General features: G+C 35.7%; 1 protein-coding gene across 7 annotated transcripts in view; it reads left to right on the plus strand.

Annotated features, from left to right (window-relative positions):
* The window catches only part of dmd (dystrophin), a 148,658-nt gene that overhangs the window by 112,934 nt on the left and 19,478 nt on the right, over window positions 1–16,246 (plus strand). For all 7 annotated transcript variants that reach the window (XM_052126402.1, XM_052126398.1, XM_052126400.1 and 4 more), the window contains 9 exons: window positions 239–313; window positions 884–1,085; window positions 4,339–4,424; window positions 5,869–6,026; window positions 7,136–7,302; window positions 8,028–8,139; window positions 8,318–8,454; window positions 10,985–11,023; window positions 12,334–12,399. In XM_052126402.1, coding sequence (XP_051982362.1) covers window positions 239–313; window positions 884–1,085; window positions 4,339–4,424; window positions 5,869–6,026; window positions 7,136–7,302; window positions 8,028–8,139; window positions 8,318–8,454; window positions 10,985–11,023; window positions 12,334–12,399 — 1,042 coding nt within the window. The remainder of the gene's footprint in view (window positions 1–238; window positions 314–883; window positions 1,086–4,338; window positions 4,425–5,868; window positions 6,027–7,135; window positions 7,303–8,027; window positions 8,140–8,317; window positions 8,455–10,984; window positions 11,024–12,333; window positions 12,400–16,246) is intronic.

Here is a 16,246-nt window from a genome sequence, read left to right on the forward strand (position 1 = left end):
GTAACTAAAAACTATTGATTTTAAATGATGCTGCATCCACACCGCTAGGTTTCACTGTAGGCACCTTTAAGGTGGGATAGTTTTATAACTCTGAAAAAATCTTTAAACTAAACTGTTGTTTTGGAAGTTACCACATGAAGTACATTTTTAGGTTGCTTTACAAAACTTTCCGTACAGTGCAGGATTATTTGCTAAAATTAACATTTTGTTTTCTTGCACTTTTTCTCTTGTTGAACAGCGGATCTCAACAACGTAAGGTTCTCTGCATACAGGACGGCAATGAAGCTGAGACGAATGCAAAAAGCTCTCTGCTGTGAGTCCGTGCTTACATTCACGTGGCACTGTTTCTCTCTTTTCAGCTATTTTTGGGAAGATTAGTTTAATATCACATGAAATTCATCCAGACTGCACCTCATGACTGTTGATTACGCAATAACATTTTCAACTTTGTAGTGGTGCTGCTTTAATAAGACCAGCTATTTCCCATACTTTGGGTAAATTTGAGGAACTGCATGGCAAATAGCAAAAATAAGTAAATAACACTAAGGACACCTTAGCAACCACATAACAATGGAGGCAACCACGCATAAGCCTTAGCATTGTGGTGGAGACTTTCACATGGAAAAGCACCAATCGCATTTCAAGTTGTCGTTTACAATGTCCCACAACTTCTTAGAACAAGGTTTGAAGCGAACGTCTTTGAAGCATTCTGCCTTATGATTTCCAAAACGTACAGGCGATATCATTTCTTAAAGTTATCTGTGAGTGACCACACAGATAACACAGAAAAGCAGAAATATCTTAACTGATTTGTGATCAAAGAATGTACACAATGGGTAATTCCTGTGTTCGAGGTCCTTAACTTTGTTTTTTCTGTGCACAGTGGATCTATTGGGCATGCCTGCAGCTTGCGAGGCATTTGAGCAGCACAGTCTTAAACAGAATGAGCAATTTATGGACATTGTGCAGGTGATCAACTGTCTGACCAGCATCTACGACCGTCTGGATCAGCAGCACAGCAGTCTGGTCAATGTGCCTCTGTGTGTGGACATGTGTCTCAACTGGCTGCTCAACGTCTATGATACGTATGTATTTGCTTATTGAAATGTTTAATATATAATCTATAATGTAAAATCACGCCGCTCTTATCGCAAAATACATTTTTGATGATTTATTTTGCGATAATGACCGACTGACTGCACAGTATTCTGCTTATAAAAGTGAGTTCAGTTAAAAAAAAAGATCCAACTAAAAATCCAACTCTTTTCGGCACTTAATGATTTAAGTTGTCTCTATAGACCATTTCAAGGGCTTAACAAAGTGACGTCTTTTTCCCTTGAACTTTTCCGGCTTTTTGTCAAACTCATTCAAAACAACAGATTGAGGTGCTCCATTCATAGTTACTTTACCACGATTAACGTTAATAATTTTAATACACTTGTAATAGAATGCCATTATTAAAATGTGACCATGTTGTTCAGTGGCTGGATGCTCTCTGGTTGCTGGAACTAAAGGAAATTAAAGTGTTTAGATTTCAGAAAAAGCGGCCATAAATGGACATATAAACCGCTGCAGTGAAGCGAGACGGCTGCATGGATACGTCCAGTACTAACAAATATAGCACACTTCTTATCTCTAGTAGATGAACAGCATTTATGCCAACTAATAGTAAGTTTGAGATTAGCTAGCCACGAAAGAAGAGTTTAGCTGGCTAATTAAGTCTTTACGGGCTCTAAAAGTGACTATAGATAGCTCCCATTGTAATGAATGAAGCTGCCCTAGTCATTTACATTAACAGTCATTTAGCCGACGCTTTTATCCAAAGCAACTTACAAATGAGGAACCTAAAAACAATTTGTCATACAAAAGTCAGCAATATCTGCAGTATCGCATTGTCAAGTTCTCAGAGTAGCTGGAGTAGTATAAAATCTACCGCAGAAGAAAGAGATGAACTAGGAAACTTTTTTTTTATATTTATAACCAAAACCCTTACCTTGTCTGCAAGTCACACACTCGCAGTGTTAACAGATTCATGGATTATAACAGGAGCGAGACAACATTCCCGACCTTGCCGCTGAGGAAATAATTGTGAGTATCTAGTAGGGCTGAAACAATTAGTCGACGTTATCGACAACGTCGACAATAAACAATTGTTGACTAAAATTTTCGTTGTTGAATATTCGTTTCATCTCATTTAACGTAACATGCGATCATATGAAACTCTAATGATGATGCGAGAGAGGAGCACAGCAGCTCGTGCATGAGTAGAGGAAGAAAACACATGTCCAGATGCACTCTAAACTTTCCAAACAGCTTCAGGTAATTGTCACAAAATATAATGGAATTATAATGGAAAAAAGCAAAATAAAGAAATACAGAATCACTGTCATCATGAAATAAAGCAAAACCGGATCTGGCATTCCACTTAAGCAAAACTTGCATGTCAGAGCATCTAAAAAGCAAACAACCTGGCATTATATCTTTAAGGCATCCTTTATTAAAGTTCAAATTATAAGGAAGTGCATCATAAACTACAAAAATGGCATTTCTCTGTGCGGTCAGCACCACGTCTATGTGTCACGTGAAGGGGTAGAAATTGAAACTGCACCCGACTGAGGCACCCTCTGGTGCGAGGACGCCCGTCCCTCGTGTGAGTTTTCTGTAGCTAGATTAAACGTGATGGATTGCGTCGTATTAAATCATAATATACTGTAGCCTATGTGTCATGTGTGTATCTTAATGTGAAGTAAATCAGCGATATGAAGCTCTATTAAGAAGATAGAGTTTGTTTTTGTGAGTTAAAGATGGATCAAAGTGAAAAGTGAGAATGTAGTCTTAGCCACATTAAACACTTTTTTGGTTTGTTTTCCAAAAATAATATCTAAAACTCTTTTAAAACAGCGTAGATTTACATTAGTAGCTATACTGCAGAAGAACAAATTGTTATTAGAGAATGTTGAATACAATATTTAATAATAGTATTTTAAAATATCTAAAAACAGCCTACTTAAACAAATTTACCCAAGAATCAACATATAAGATATTTAGACTTGCTTTTAGAGAATATGTGGAAAACCAGACAAAAACTCTTGATTACAAATAGTAATCAATAGGTTTTTTTTGCAGTGAATTTTTACGGAATTAAAGTTTTAAAAATGTTTCCTTGGAATTCAGTGAATGTCATTTAGAGATATTTTTAATAGATGATTTTGTCCTCTTTACTGTTAGTAAGCACATTTAATACAACCTTTTAAGTCTAGGCACAAGTTGAATAGTCGCTTAAGAGCTAATGATTAATCGTTGCAATAATAGTCGAATAATCGTTCTAATAACCGTTAGATTTATCGATTATCAAAATAATCATTAGTTGCAGCCCTAGTATCTGGTTAGAATGTTGGGCTGTCTAGCCTTTCCGATGTTTAATTTCCTCCATAGTGCTTTAAGGTTAAAAAAAACAAAACTCTGTCGATTTCAAATGGCTCACTTAAGTTTTGTGGTCTGTGCCGCGATTTTGAGTAGAGTGTGACACTCGCGTGTAGCCCGATGCGCATGTCAGAGGAGAAGCATATTTAGCGCTTATGAAACACAGAACACAAGATGAATGTCATTGAATTTTCTGAATTTCATTGACATTTTCAATGCCAGAAAAAATGTCTCACTTGAAGCCCTGCTCAGTGTGTGATCATCAGACCGCGCATATGTATTTTTTTACATTTCGGGATGTATTGCAGAATCTGTACCGATTTACACTTATTATCATCCCCACGATATACAGAGTCATATCGCCCAGCCCTAGTGGTCAGTTATACAGTTTAGCAGTAATTTTACAAAAATATTGGCCAATTAGAACCAAGTATTCCAGTGAGACATGTAATAATAGAATATAAATGATTCGGGAAAGAATAAGGAAGTTAGGTACTTTGGTTCTCAGCATGTTTCTCAGTGTAATCACACTGAGCCATAAATCACACAGTGTTTGTACATGAAGGTGGTAGATTCCACAGAAGACCCTTCTCTGTCCCCCAAAGTAAACTAAGACAAAAGCGTCAGAGGTCTTTTCATTCTGTGCCTGCTTGTTTTAGCTAGATCATCTTGCAAAGGGGTATTTATCACAGAAGATGTTGTGCTACGCTGGCTTGTTTTATTTTTGGCAACAATGATAGTTAAAGACAAAAAAGAAATATGAAAACCATATGTTTTACCAGCCTATTTTGCAGAAACAACTGGAGTGTTTTTTTTTTCTCCTGATCTTGACTCTTTATCTGCTATAAAGATAAAAAGAGCATTTGATGGTCTCTTTAGACATTTGTAACCTTGTTATTTTATTTTTCCCGGCAGAGGACGAGCTGGAAAGATTCGTACCCTATCCTTCAAAACAGGAATAATCTGTCTGTGCAAAGCTCACCTTGAGGATAAGTACAGATGTAAGTTTTGTTGTTTATCTTAAGCCCTTTATTTTGTTTCTCAAAATAGAAGCTGCATAATGTACAGGTGTAGAACATTTTGACAACCTATTATATATCCTACAGGGTGAGATGCAAAATATTATGTTGAGTTTTAGTACAATTATTAGTTTTCACTGTCTGTTACCATAGAATCTTACAGTACTTTTCAAAGTCGTTTTACAGCTGTCCTGGTTGTTTGTACTTAATAGCCCTGTTGTAAACACTGTAAACACTGTTGTAAACTTTTGTGGTTTGCTCATTTAAAATGTATGTAGCACAAAATGTGCAAAAGTGACAAATTCGTTTCCATATTAAATCGGCAGCTATTTCCTTTTTTATAGTTGTGGATTTGCTAAGGCAAGCATCACTGTTACTATTGCTCATTCTTTTGGTTAGTGTTTTGAACAAACCCCTAACCCTAACATCCGGTCTACACCGGACGCAAGTGTCACTTCACATCATAAGCAAATAGATCTCATTATAATCAATGCAGCTGTCTACACTGGAAGCGTCCGTAGCGCTTAGCTGAAATCTCATTCCATTTTGCGCTACATTCCTTCCAACAAGACAAATGCACGTCTAGTGTAGTCAGCCTCAAGCCATTGTGGCACGGCACATCAATGGAGAAATGGTGTAAGTATTAAACTTTGGCGGATAACTCTTCCCACTTTCTTAAGTGATTTTTGCCTGATGAAGGATAAAATGGGTAAAAAAAAAAAGACTTAAATTAAAGGAAATGTTCCCAAGCCATATTTAGGGAGCAGAATTTCATAGAAACGTAAGTCCAAAATATACTTTGTTTTTGATGTGAATGCTAAGAGTCTGTGTACAGTGGTATGCTTGCCAATCAAATAATACTTCATTTTACTGTGCATACATGCACTGGCGGTTTGTGCATGTGTGCTACGACTGCTATGAGATACTGGACTATTGTTTCTCAGGAGTTTAGACACATAAAGATTTCTTTATATTCTTCAGACTCAAGTTGTAGGTGAAAAATGTAGGTATCTCCTGACCTCCTCACAGACGTACTCTTGACTTGCACATCCACTGTTGTTGTTATTGCCTTCATGTCCTGTTGATGTTTAGTGGCATTTTCTAGCAATTCTTTGTGACAGCAATGGCTCAAATGTGAGTGTTGCCACCTTGTGGACCCACTAGTTAGTGCAAATAATTCCAGTTGCATGGGGTTAAAAAATATTTTGGCAGTGCGCGTTCAGTGCTCGAGCACTCTAATGATGACTGAATTTGAGTCACATGCCCTGAACGCAGACGCTCAGTGTTCATATCTGAACAAAGTATACTTTGGGCTTTAGGTGTGGGCTCACTTTGGTCAATTTAACCTCTGGTCATAACTAGAAGTTAAAGTTTCAGATCTCTTTGTGATACCTGTGCTCATATTTTCTTCCTGTACTCTGGCTAGTTTTATTCAGAGAGGTGGCCAGTGCTACAGGCTTTTGTGACCAGAGGCGCCTTGGCCTTCTCCTGCACGACGCCATTCAGATCCCCAGGCAGCTGGGTGAGGTGGCATCTTTCGGAGGGAGTAATATCGAGCCCAGTGTGCGCAGCTGCTTTCAGTTTGTAAGTCACAAGTGTCTACATTCATTAACAAATTAATACGAATTTCAATACTTTTACAAACATTTTATGGGTTTCCCAGAAGTCTTAATGTTATCTGCACAGTTATCGGTTCATATAGTATTAAAAGGCCAAATATCTGCCTATATATTGGACGATCTAACCCCCCCTGACCCTTAGAAATAAAAAGGCTATTTTGGTTACATTTAAGACTTATATCTGTAAATAACCTCTATAATTGGCTAACCTCTTTGCATGTGAAAACTTCCAGGGGGCTATCAGGCCAAACTATGTTCCTGAATACTGAATAGGCATTTATATGTAAATTTGTGCAGTCATATGTTAATGTGCTTATGATTGTGATGTCATTACCTTGAGGATTTCCAAATGGCCCAGTTTTGCAGTTTAGGTTCCATGAATATGCTGGGTTTACAGTAGTGTATTTTTACATATTACATTAAAGCTGAAGTTTGTAAAATTTTTGGTGATAAAATACTTTATTGTATCACAGCTTAATATGAAGAGACAAATATAAGCAAGTATATAAGTACATTTTCTAAAACTGTAAAGACTGTCTCTGGCACTATAAAAAATCCTCTGTTTTGAGTGACCCATCCAGCCTGACACAACAACATTGACTCCAATTGACTCAGCCAATGGCGTGAGTTGTGAGCGGGACTATCCTTTTGTTTCATCAATGGCTTACAGGGGCATGTTTGAAAGGCTGTTTGAAAACAAAAGTGTGTGTGGGGGGGTGCTTTTTTAATTCTTTTTTTATTCTAGACTTTGAAAATTATGGTTTCTATGTTTGTTGTAATGACACTTAAACTTAACAATTTTTCACAAATCTTATAAGGGTATTGCACAGTTCTGTAAACTACAAATTAAAGCCAAATTAAAATGCATTAATTCAGCAATACACACCAGCTTAAATGCTCTTTGGTAGGACAGGAAATAGCTATAAACAATAAGTACAACACAATACAAGAATAAAAAGTATTGAAATAGAAGACAAATAAAATAAAAAACAGCAAAAAGTCAATGTAGTTTAGAACAACCCCTCACAGTCTCTTCCATCACTTTATTTATTTTTCTTTTGCTCTGATGTGAAGGCCAGTAACAAACCAGAGCTAGAGGCTTCCGTCTTCCTGGACTGGATGCGTTTAGAACCTCAGTCGATGGTTTGGCTTCCTGTCCTTCACCGTGTGGCGGCCGCTGAGACAGCAAAGCACCAGGCTAAATGCAACATTTGTAAGGAATGTCCTATTATTGGCTTCAGGTATGGGCTGTTCTTTAGTGCTATTATTCAGAATGACTGATTTTACTTCAGACGCTTTAAAGGTCTCAGCAGTTTTTGTGCATTTTTAAGCATTGCACAAAACTTTAAGGCAGAAAAAAAAAAGGTTTTTTTAGGCTAGGTTGTGTGTGATTTAAAAGGTGCTTCGTTCATTTGCTTCTCAGATGCCTCATTGTTGGGAGTACATGAAAACGCACACCTTTTTGTATGTTAAGCAACTTTTGTATATTTTTGGGGTATAAACTGATTCTTTTTTGAAGAGACTTGCCAAATGATATCCATCCATCCATCCATCCATCCATCCATGATGTGTATTTCAATTGATAATGATACAAATTTTGTGTTTAGCGTATATGTTATTTAATTATTATTATGGCTCTTTATTGCATACATAAAGTTAAATAGACTGAAAAAATACCTGTATTTGAACAATTAGAAATGAAGATTAAAACATTTGGAAACTATATCTAAAAGTTGAAAATCATTGTTACTGTTCCTGATCATTGCAGAAAATGGCCAGGAACATTTATTAAGAGTGAAATGGGGTCGAAAGTAGGGTTTATTTCATGTTGTCTTTGATGTACTGTATAAAATAAATCATTATGAGAGGAGGTGAGTAGGAAGTAGTAACAAAACCTTTCTAGGAGAATATCTCACTGAAAAACTCGAATGACTGCAAAAGACCACACATGTCTGTCTCTCAACAGGTACAGAAGTTTAAAGCACTTTAACTATGACATCTGCCAAAGCTGCTTCTTTTCTGGCAGAGTGGCCAAAGGTCACAAGATGCAATACCCTATGGTTGAATATTGCACACCGGTAGGTTTATTGGCATCACTATCTGTATGTTTGGCATATACAATGTAGCTAACTGCATTCATGAAATTGTATTGGCAATTTAGTATCTGGCGTAGTCATGACATACCATTTCAGGATTAAAATGCTGGTTATGATGGAGTCTTTTTGTGTGTCTGTGTCCTTTTTTTTTTTTTTTTAGACTACATCAGGAGAGGATGTGAGGGACTTTGCCAAGGTGTTGAAGAACAAGTTCAGGACAAAGCGCTATTTTGCGAAGCACCCTCGTATGGGTTACCTCCCCGTACAGACCATCCTAGAGGGAGATAACATGGAGACGTGAGACACACATGCTTATTTTTCTATGTTCACTACATTGTGTATCTTGCTACTAATTACGTAGACGTATGACAGATGATTTGGATGTTTTTTGGATACTATTATAATAAATTAACAATGCAGTGGCTTGTGCCAGGAACACACTCATTTAATTGAAGTAATTGCCCCCATGTTTTAGCGAGATCAATTTTTTTTTTAAGGCAGTGTAATTTTATTTGGCTTTGTTAACATACAATTGAAAATTTAGATACTAGAAAGGGAGAAAAATGGATCTGGAACTAGTGCAAAAGCATGGTCCAGACCAATAACAGACCAAAAATTATTTCAACTTGACCCTCAAGAAAAACAAATTATGTGTACAGTAATACACTAATAATGGAAGTCTATGGGGTTAGGATTTGCAACGGGATAAATATTCAAATACACACTGATTCAAGTATATCCACAATACAATACTTTACAATACATGATATGTGTTAACATGAGCATAGTGTGATACAAAAAGAAGGCTTGTCCACCTAGAACAGTAGTCCCACTGCTTACAAGAAGATTTAGATAACTTAACAGCTCATATACAGTGGCAAGATAAAGTGTGTGAACCCTTTGACATTACCTGCATGTATATATTAATTTGTCTTAATATCTGTTTTGATTTTACTAATAACACGCAAATTATTGTATTGGTCTTGTACACACTGACTACATCATTCAAACATTTGCAGTGTGGGTTGGAAAAAGTGTGTGAACCCCTGTGGCTACTCTCCCTAGAAGTGGCTGTCCAGCCAAGATGACTCAAAGTGCACACCACAGAATGCTCCATGATGTAAAAAAGAATTTAGAGTGACAGATAAAGACCTGAACGTTTCATTGGAACTGGTTAACATATCTGTTCATGAAATCTCTGGTCTACTATACGGAAAACATTAAACAGGCATGGTGTCCATGGCAGGACACCACGAAAGAATCCGCTGCTTTCCAATAAAAACACTGCTGCACGCATGAAGTTTGCCAAAGTCCAACTTGACACTCCTTAACGCTACTGAGAAAATGTTTTGTGGACTGATGAATCTGAGGTTGAATTGTTTAGGAAGAACACACAGCACTACGCAAGTTGTAAAAAACGGTACCACATACCAAAATAAAAACATCATCCCAACAGTGACGTACAGTGGTAGAAGCATCATGATTTGGGGCTCTTTTGCAGCTTCAGGGCTTGGAACGTTTGTCATCATCGAGGGAAAAACTAATTCCCAAGTTTATCAAGATATCATACAGGATAGCATGAGGGTGGCTGTGCGCCAGCAGCCAGTTGGGTAGTGCAGCAGGACAATGACCCTAAACAACGAGGTAAATCCACTACAGATTGGCTTAAAAAATTTCATTCTGAAAATGCTTGGTTGAGGTTATTGCTGCCAAAGGAGGATAGACCAGTTATGAAATCCAAGAGTTCACATACTTTTTCCACAGCACTGTGAATGTTTAATGGGATGTGTTCAATAAAGACATGAAATATTATAATTGTTTGTGTGTTGTTAACTTAAGCACATTGTTGTTTGTCTATACTTGTGACTTTGATGAAGATAAGATCACGTTTTATGACCATCAGATGCAGAAAACCAGCTAATTCCAAAGGGTTCACATACTTTTTTTTTTGTATAATACAAGTGAGCTTTAAATTTGTTTAAATCCTCCAGTAAATTTGCCCCATAGACTTTCATTGTATATGTATTAATGTTAACACAATTTAAGCTTGTTTTTACAAACTGAGGGATGAGTAAAACATTTTGGTGGTAATTGACAGCTGTCCGAGCTTGTTGTAAGCCTAGAACATTAATTAAACTCCTAGCACGAGGTTAATTGTAAATAATCACTTTTTAATCCATATTTGCAGTCATTTCAGGCTTTGGTAAGCACAGTTCCCATAAATGTGTCTCAGAATCTACTAAGTGTCTTACATAAACAGCATTTTGGTCATTGTGTGCATTCAGAATACAGCCTTTCTCTTGGCAAACTTGTAGACTGTAATAACTGTGTATGTCACCAAACAAGACAAATAATGATTACTCCGAAAGCTAGGTAACATTCAGCTGCAGCAGCAAGACTTTCGTTTTGGATTTGTTTTACTATACTGTTTTTATTGAGCATTACTCACATTCACAGTGGGATGATTTTTGCTTTAGATTTTTATTTTAACCCCCACAGAGGAGCAAGTCTTATATGTGCAGTTTATCAGGGTAATTTTAAAGCAGCGATAAATGCATGAAGACATTATTTTTGTCCTTTTTCATTTCATACCTAACAATGACCAATGGCAATGCTAAATCAACCTGTTTATCAAGAATTTAAGAGAATACTTTTTTTTGGATTGTGAAGTGCATGTTATTGGCATCAAAGTCTACAATATAGGACCCTACGGTGTTCTCATGTAAATGGGTTTGTGTGTCTGGCGCTTCATAACAACCACGTCACCATCCTGCTTTCAGTGCATCTACGTGTTCTGTCTGTCATCTCATCTTTTTTTGTCTTGCAGTCCTGTTACACTGATCAACTTCTGGCCTGTTGACCATCCGTGAGTACTCTCAGTACATCCACACACTTAAAAAACATCAGCAATTATTTTACCTGTGAGTGAAATTCATTTGACAAATAGGTTTCACTCAGAGTGAAATTATACACAAGTCTCCACAACACACTCATCTTCCATCGTCAGAACTGTGAAATATTTTTGGAACATGTGTCCATCTCATAGCTTTTACCGTCCATCTGGAAGGTTAACATGTTTCAGTTGCACAGGATATTAGATGCTCTTTAAATGGGAGTTATCATGAATCTTGAAGTTCACCCAAAAATTTAAATACTCTCATAATTTACTCATCCTCATGCCATCCCAGATGTGTATGACTTTTTCTTCTGCTGAACTCAGATTTTTGGAAGAATACCTCAGCTTTGTTGGTCAATACAATGCAAGTGAATGGTGGCCAGAACTTTGAAGTTCCAAAAACCACAAAAAGGTAGCATAAAAGTAATACACATGATTCCAGTGGTTAAATCAATATCTTCAGAAGTAATATGATAAGAGTGGGTGAGAAATAGATCAACATTTAAGTCCTTATTTACTATAAATTCTCCTCCCTGCCCAGAAGGTGGCAAAATTCCCATAGAATGCGAATTGCTAAAAACAAATGAATATAGAAGTGAAAGTGGAAATTTATAGTACAAAAGGGACTTTAATATTGTTCTGTTTCTCACCCACACCTATCACATCGCTTCTGAAGATATGGATTAAACCACTGGGGTCTTTTTGGACCTTCAAAATTTTGGTCACCATTCACTTGCATTGCATGGACCTGCAGAGCTTATTCATTTTTGTTGAAATCTTCGTTTGTGTTCAGAAGAAGAAAGAAAGTCATGCACATAGGGGATGGCATGCGGGTTAGTAAATTATGAGACAATTTTCATTTTTGGGTGAATTATCCCTTTAAGTGACTGAGCATTAGGTACATTTTATATATATTTTTGCTCTACCAAAACTGTTTGACCAAACTGAGCTGAAATGTGAAAAAGTGCTATAAACTATTAAACCTCAAGGGGCAGTGTTTCCAAGTTAAGAAACATAATTAATGCACCATAATCTTCTGGAGAAGGATCAATACAAACCTTTTTTAAAAATTTAGAAATGTATTTCTATGTAATATCACTATTTAATGTCCTTGTTTGTTTTTATCAGTATCTCCATGATTGTTGCCATAGCAACCTTGTTGAAATATGAATATGAATGCTGAACAACTTTGAAATTTTGTTTTTATTGTTTTAACAGAATGTAATCTTTAGTTTTTTTCCATTTGTGTATTCTGACCTTAACTCTTCTGCCATTTGTAGGCCAGCATCCTCACCACAACTTTCCCACGACGACACCCACTCACGTATCGAACATTATGCTAGCAGGTAAGAGTTTGCGAAATTGTGGATTTTCAGATTCATTCAGATAAAGAATTAAATAGAAAAGATGTCTTTTGGTGCTAATATAAAAGTAAAATAATTTATATGTATATGTGCATTACATTTTCAATAATTCAGTGGTACAGAGTCTAGTGTTAGCTTGTACCAGGGTTTATCGATGGACATTTATGATGATTTTGTACCTAAAATGTTTTTGCTTTTTAGAACAATTTTTAATAGTCGGTTGTTTTGAAACTTGAAATAATTAAAAAAAGAATATGATGTAGTCGGTCAACAAACTTGAAACTTCCAATTAACACCCATAGAACTTGTGTCAACCAATCAGAGTCAAAAATGTAAAAATGTTGTGGCATTATATAAAATATTTATGTTTGATATTCATTGTATTCACATTTTATCCACTTTTTCCTGAACACGGAAGTGTTCCATGATTTATACAGGGTTCTTGCAGGTCCTTAAATGTTTTTTTATTTAAGGTCATAAAAAGTCTTAAATATCTTAAGTGGCATAACAAAAGTCTTAATTATTATTTAAAGAGGTCTTAAATTTGACGTAAAGACCAGAATTGCGATATGGCCCTAATGTGATCATTAAAAGTTTAATTTAATTAACATATCGTCTGCATGCGCTGCAGGCTTCAAAGTAAAAGGCATGCGGAGAACTCGGATTCTGTGTTTCCAGTGGCTTTAGAGTGTATCCCGAATAAATTAATTCTGGACATGTATTACATTATGATTATGACAATGTTTACTTTTAAGTGTTTATATTGTAATATTGTGTAGATGAACGTAGAGTGCATATTTTATTCCCTTATCTGATTGAATGAGGAGCTTTTAAGCAGTGAACCACAGACATGTCAAAATAAGAGTCCCCAGTGTATTTTGGGTTGTTTATTGTTAAAAGGCTTTTTTTTTTATTATTGGTATTTTAGTTGCACAATAATCTGCTTTTGGGATTTCATTAAATTTGGAGTCGTGTAGCCTCTGTTATAGATTTTAAATGCTTTACATAATTGTTTTATCATTTGCACAGATTACACATAGTAGAAACAAAGCATAGACATTTTTGAAATAGAAATAGAAGGCCTTGTTGAATGTGCTTCTTTAAGTAAAAAAAAAAATCTGTTTTTTTTTTTATATTGTGTGAGTTTGTTCTGTATGGACATAGGGTATTAATGTCATTGGTCCCAATATATATCAGGTGTCTTAAACTACTACTGTATGTATTAACATTGAAATATATACAATACAATGTAGTTTGTAACGAAATGTTGTAGGGCTGGGCGATTAATCAAATGAAATTTTCAAATACGATTTTGGCTTCCAATAATTATGAAAACAAGATAATCGAGATGAAACTATTATTGTGACGCATTCCGTTTCGCAATGAAACACCCCGGCTTTATATCATTAAAGTTTCCTTTATTAAAGTTCAAATAATAAAGAAGCGGGTTATGAAAATAAACTATGAAACTGGCATTTCTCTTTGCGGTCAGCACCGCGTCTATGAGTTGCGTGAAGTGACCAGGGAAGAGATTGAATCTTCTCCCGGCTGATGTCGTGGTGACGCTTGTCACTTGCACGTGATTGCTGCAGCTAGATTATAACGTGATGGCTCGTGACGTAGTGAGTCATATAAGATATGTGGCATGTTCACTGAGCTTATCTTATTTTTTGTGAATTAAAGATGGATCGAAGTAAATATAAAGGTGACAGAATGTAGTCTTAGCCTACGCTGGAACAAAATATGTTTTTTGATTTTTTTTTTTTTGGGCTTTGTTTCAAAAATAATATCTAAAACTCTTGAATTTTTGAATCAAAAAATTGTTATCTGAGAATATTGAATACAATATTTAATCAGGGCTCGACATTAACGCTTGTCCCGGACAAGCATATTTTTGAAGGGACAAGTGAAAGAGAATTTTACTTGCCTGACCGGACAAGCAGACTATAGATTATAACGTCAATAACAAAAAATAACTATATATATTTGATAGGCTAGGCCTGTGTCACTATTAGAAAGTTAATATTCTTATTCTGCTGTTGGAAGTAATTCAGAACACAACATTTTATAACTCGCTAGTGATCTAGTAACAGTTGCACCCTGTTTGATTGCCAGGGGGCATATTTGTGTGTGCTGAACATGTGCGTGTGTTCTGAAAATGCTTGCGCTAATGCACGCCTGAAAGGTCAGATACATATAAAAATTCTGCCAAAATGGCCGTCTTGGTGAGTTATTCATGTAACATAGAGAGTGATGTTTAAAGTGAACATAAACGGAGGAGAAAAAAGAGGATTTGTATTAAAATGTCGGACTTGTAAGTGTAAATGTAAGCTAATAGACTTGCTGCCGTCTAGTGTGCCATTTATAATAATCAAACAACCATAAAAAGAAAACCACTCACTGCTCTTAATTGGGTAACTTTAGTAGCTTTAAAAATTATTAATGTATTATAATCATACAGGAAAAAACATTGTTTTTTTTAAAAAAAAATTTTTTTATTATGGGCTGTTTAGGAGTCTTGCAAAATTACTTAAGAACTTGAAACCATTCTTCCATAATAAATATATTAGTGTTATTATTTTTGTGGTTATGAATATGTTATTGAGAATCATCAAATTTCAGTACCGACTTCTTGGTATTGTGATCATGTTTAGCCTTTAATGTACATGGTAGATCTTGCTGCAATAACTTGATGAAAAAGTAGATCTCATTCCATAAAACTATGAGCATCCCTGCTGTTAATGGATGGAGGCTTTTCTTATTTTGATTGCCAATCTTGACATAAAATAATTATCATATGACAATAGCCTCTTCCCTCAAGTTCAAGGAAATCCACTATTAAAAGACAAGTTTAAAAAAGAAAAATTATTCAATAAATGCATGATGTATCCATAGTCAATGAGTAATCGTGTTTAATAATCTCAATATCGACCAAAATAATCGTGATTATAATTTATGCCATAATCGAGCAGCACTTGCAAAATTCACATTTGTTGCTACAGAGGTTGAGTTACGGTTAGGTTTGGGAATAAGGTTAGGGTTTAGATTAGGTTTAGGGGTAGGGTAAGGGTTAGGATTAGGGGTAAGGTTAACAATGTAACTACATATGTAATTAAATGCAGGTACTTTAAATGTAAGTACAATGTAATGTACATATTGAGTACATGGTATCAAATGCTTAAGTACATAGTAGTTAAAGATGCCTAATATAAAGACATCTAAAAATGATTTTAAAAACTCTGCAGGAACCCTGTCATAATGGAAGCCTGTTTTCATTTTCCGGTTTTCAGTGTTATTATTCACATTGACATATGTTTTTAGTGGATATTTTGATGCTTAGAGTATTACATTTGTAAAAATAAATTCAAAATTAAACAACATGTGGCTCCATAGTGCCGATACTTCAGAGAGAAGCGATTACTGTCTTTTGACATTGCCTTACCCATCAAAGGTTAAGGAGTTGGTATATCACATAAAGCAGGACTTGACATTAAGTATTGTCATGTGCTTGTAGTAAATTGGACATCCACTTGTCCGAGTAAAAAAAGTTACTTGTCTGGAGAGAAAATAAAATACATTTTCAATATAATTTTTTTTCAGAAACAATATTCTCATCAATTTTCTTATTCAGTCACTTGTTTCCCAGCAAGACGTGATACAATCATGTACCAACTTACACCGATCAGCCACAATGTTAAAACCACCTACCTAATATGGTGTAGAATCCCCTTGTGCCACCAAAACAGTGCCAACCGCATCTCAGAATAACATTTTGAGACTAGATTCCTCTCACCAAAATTGTACAGAGTGGTTATCTGAGTTACCGTAG

This window comes from Xyrauchen texanus, chromosome 5, assembly GCF_025860055.1.
Source record: "Xyrauchen texanus isolate HMW12.3.18 chromosome 5, RBS_HiC_50CHRs, whole genome shotgun sequence".
Classification (NCBI taxonomy): domain Eukaryota; kingdom Metazoa; phylum Chordata; class Actinopteri; order Cypriniformes; family Catostomidae; genus Xyrauchen; species Xyrauchen texanus.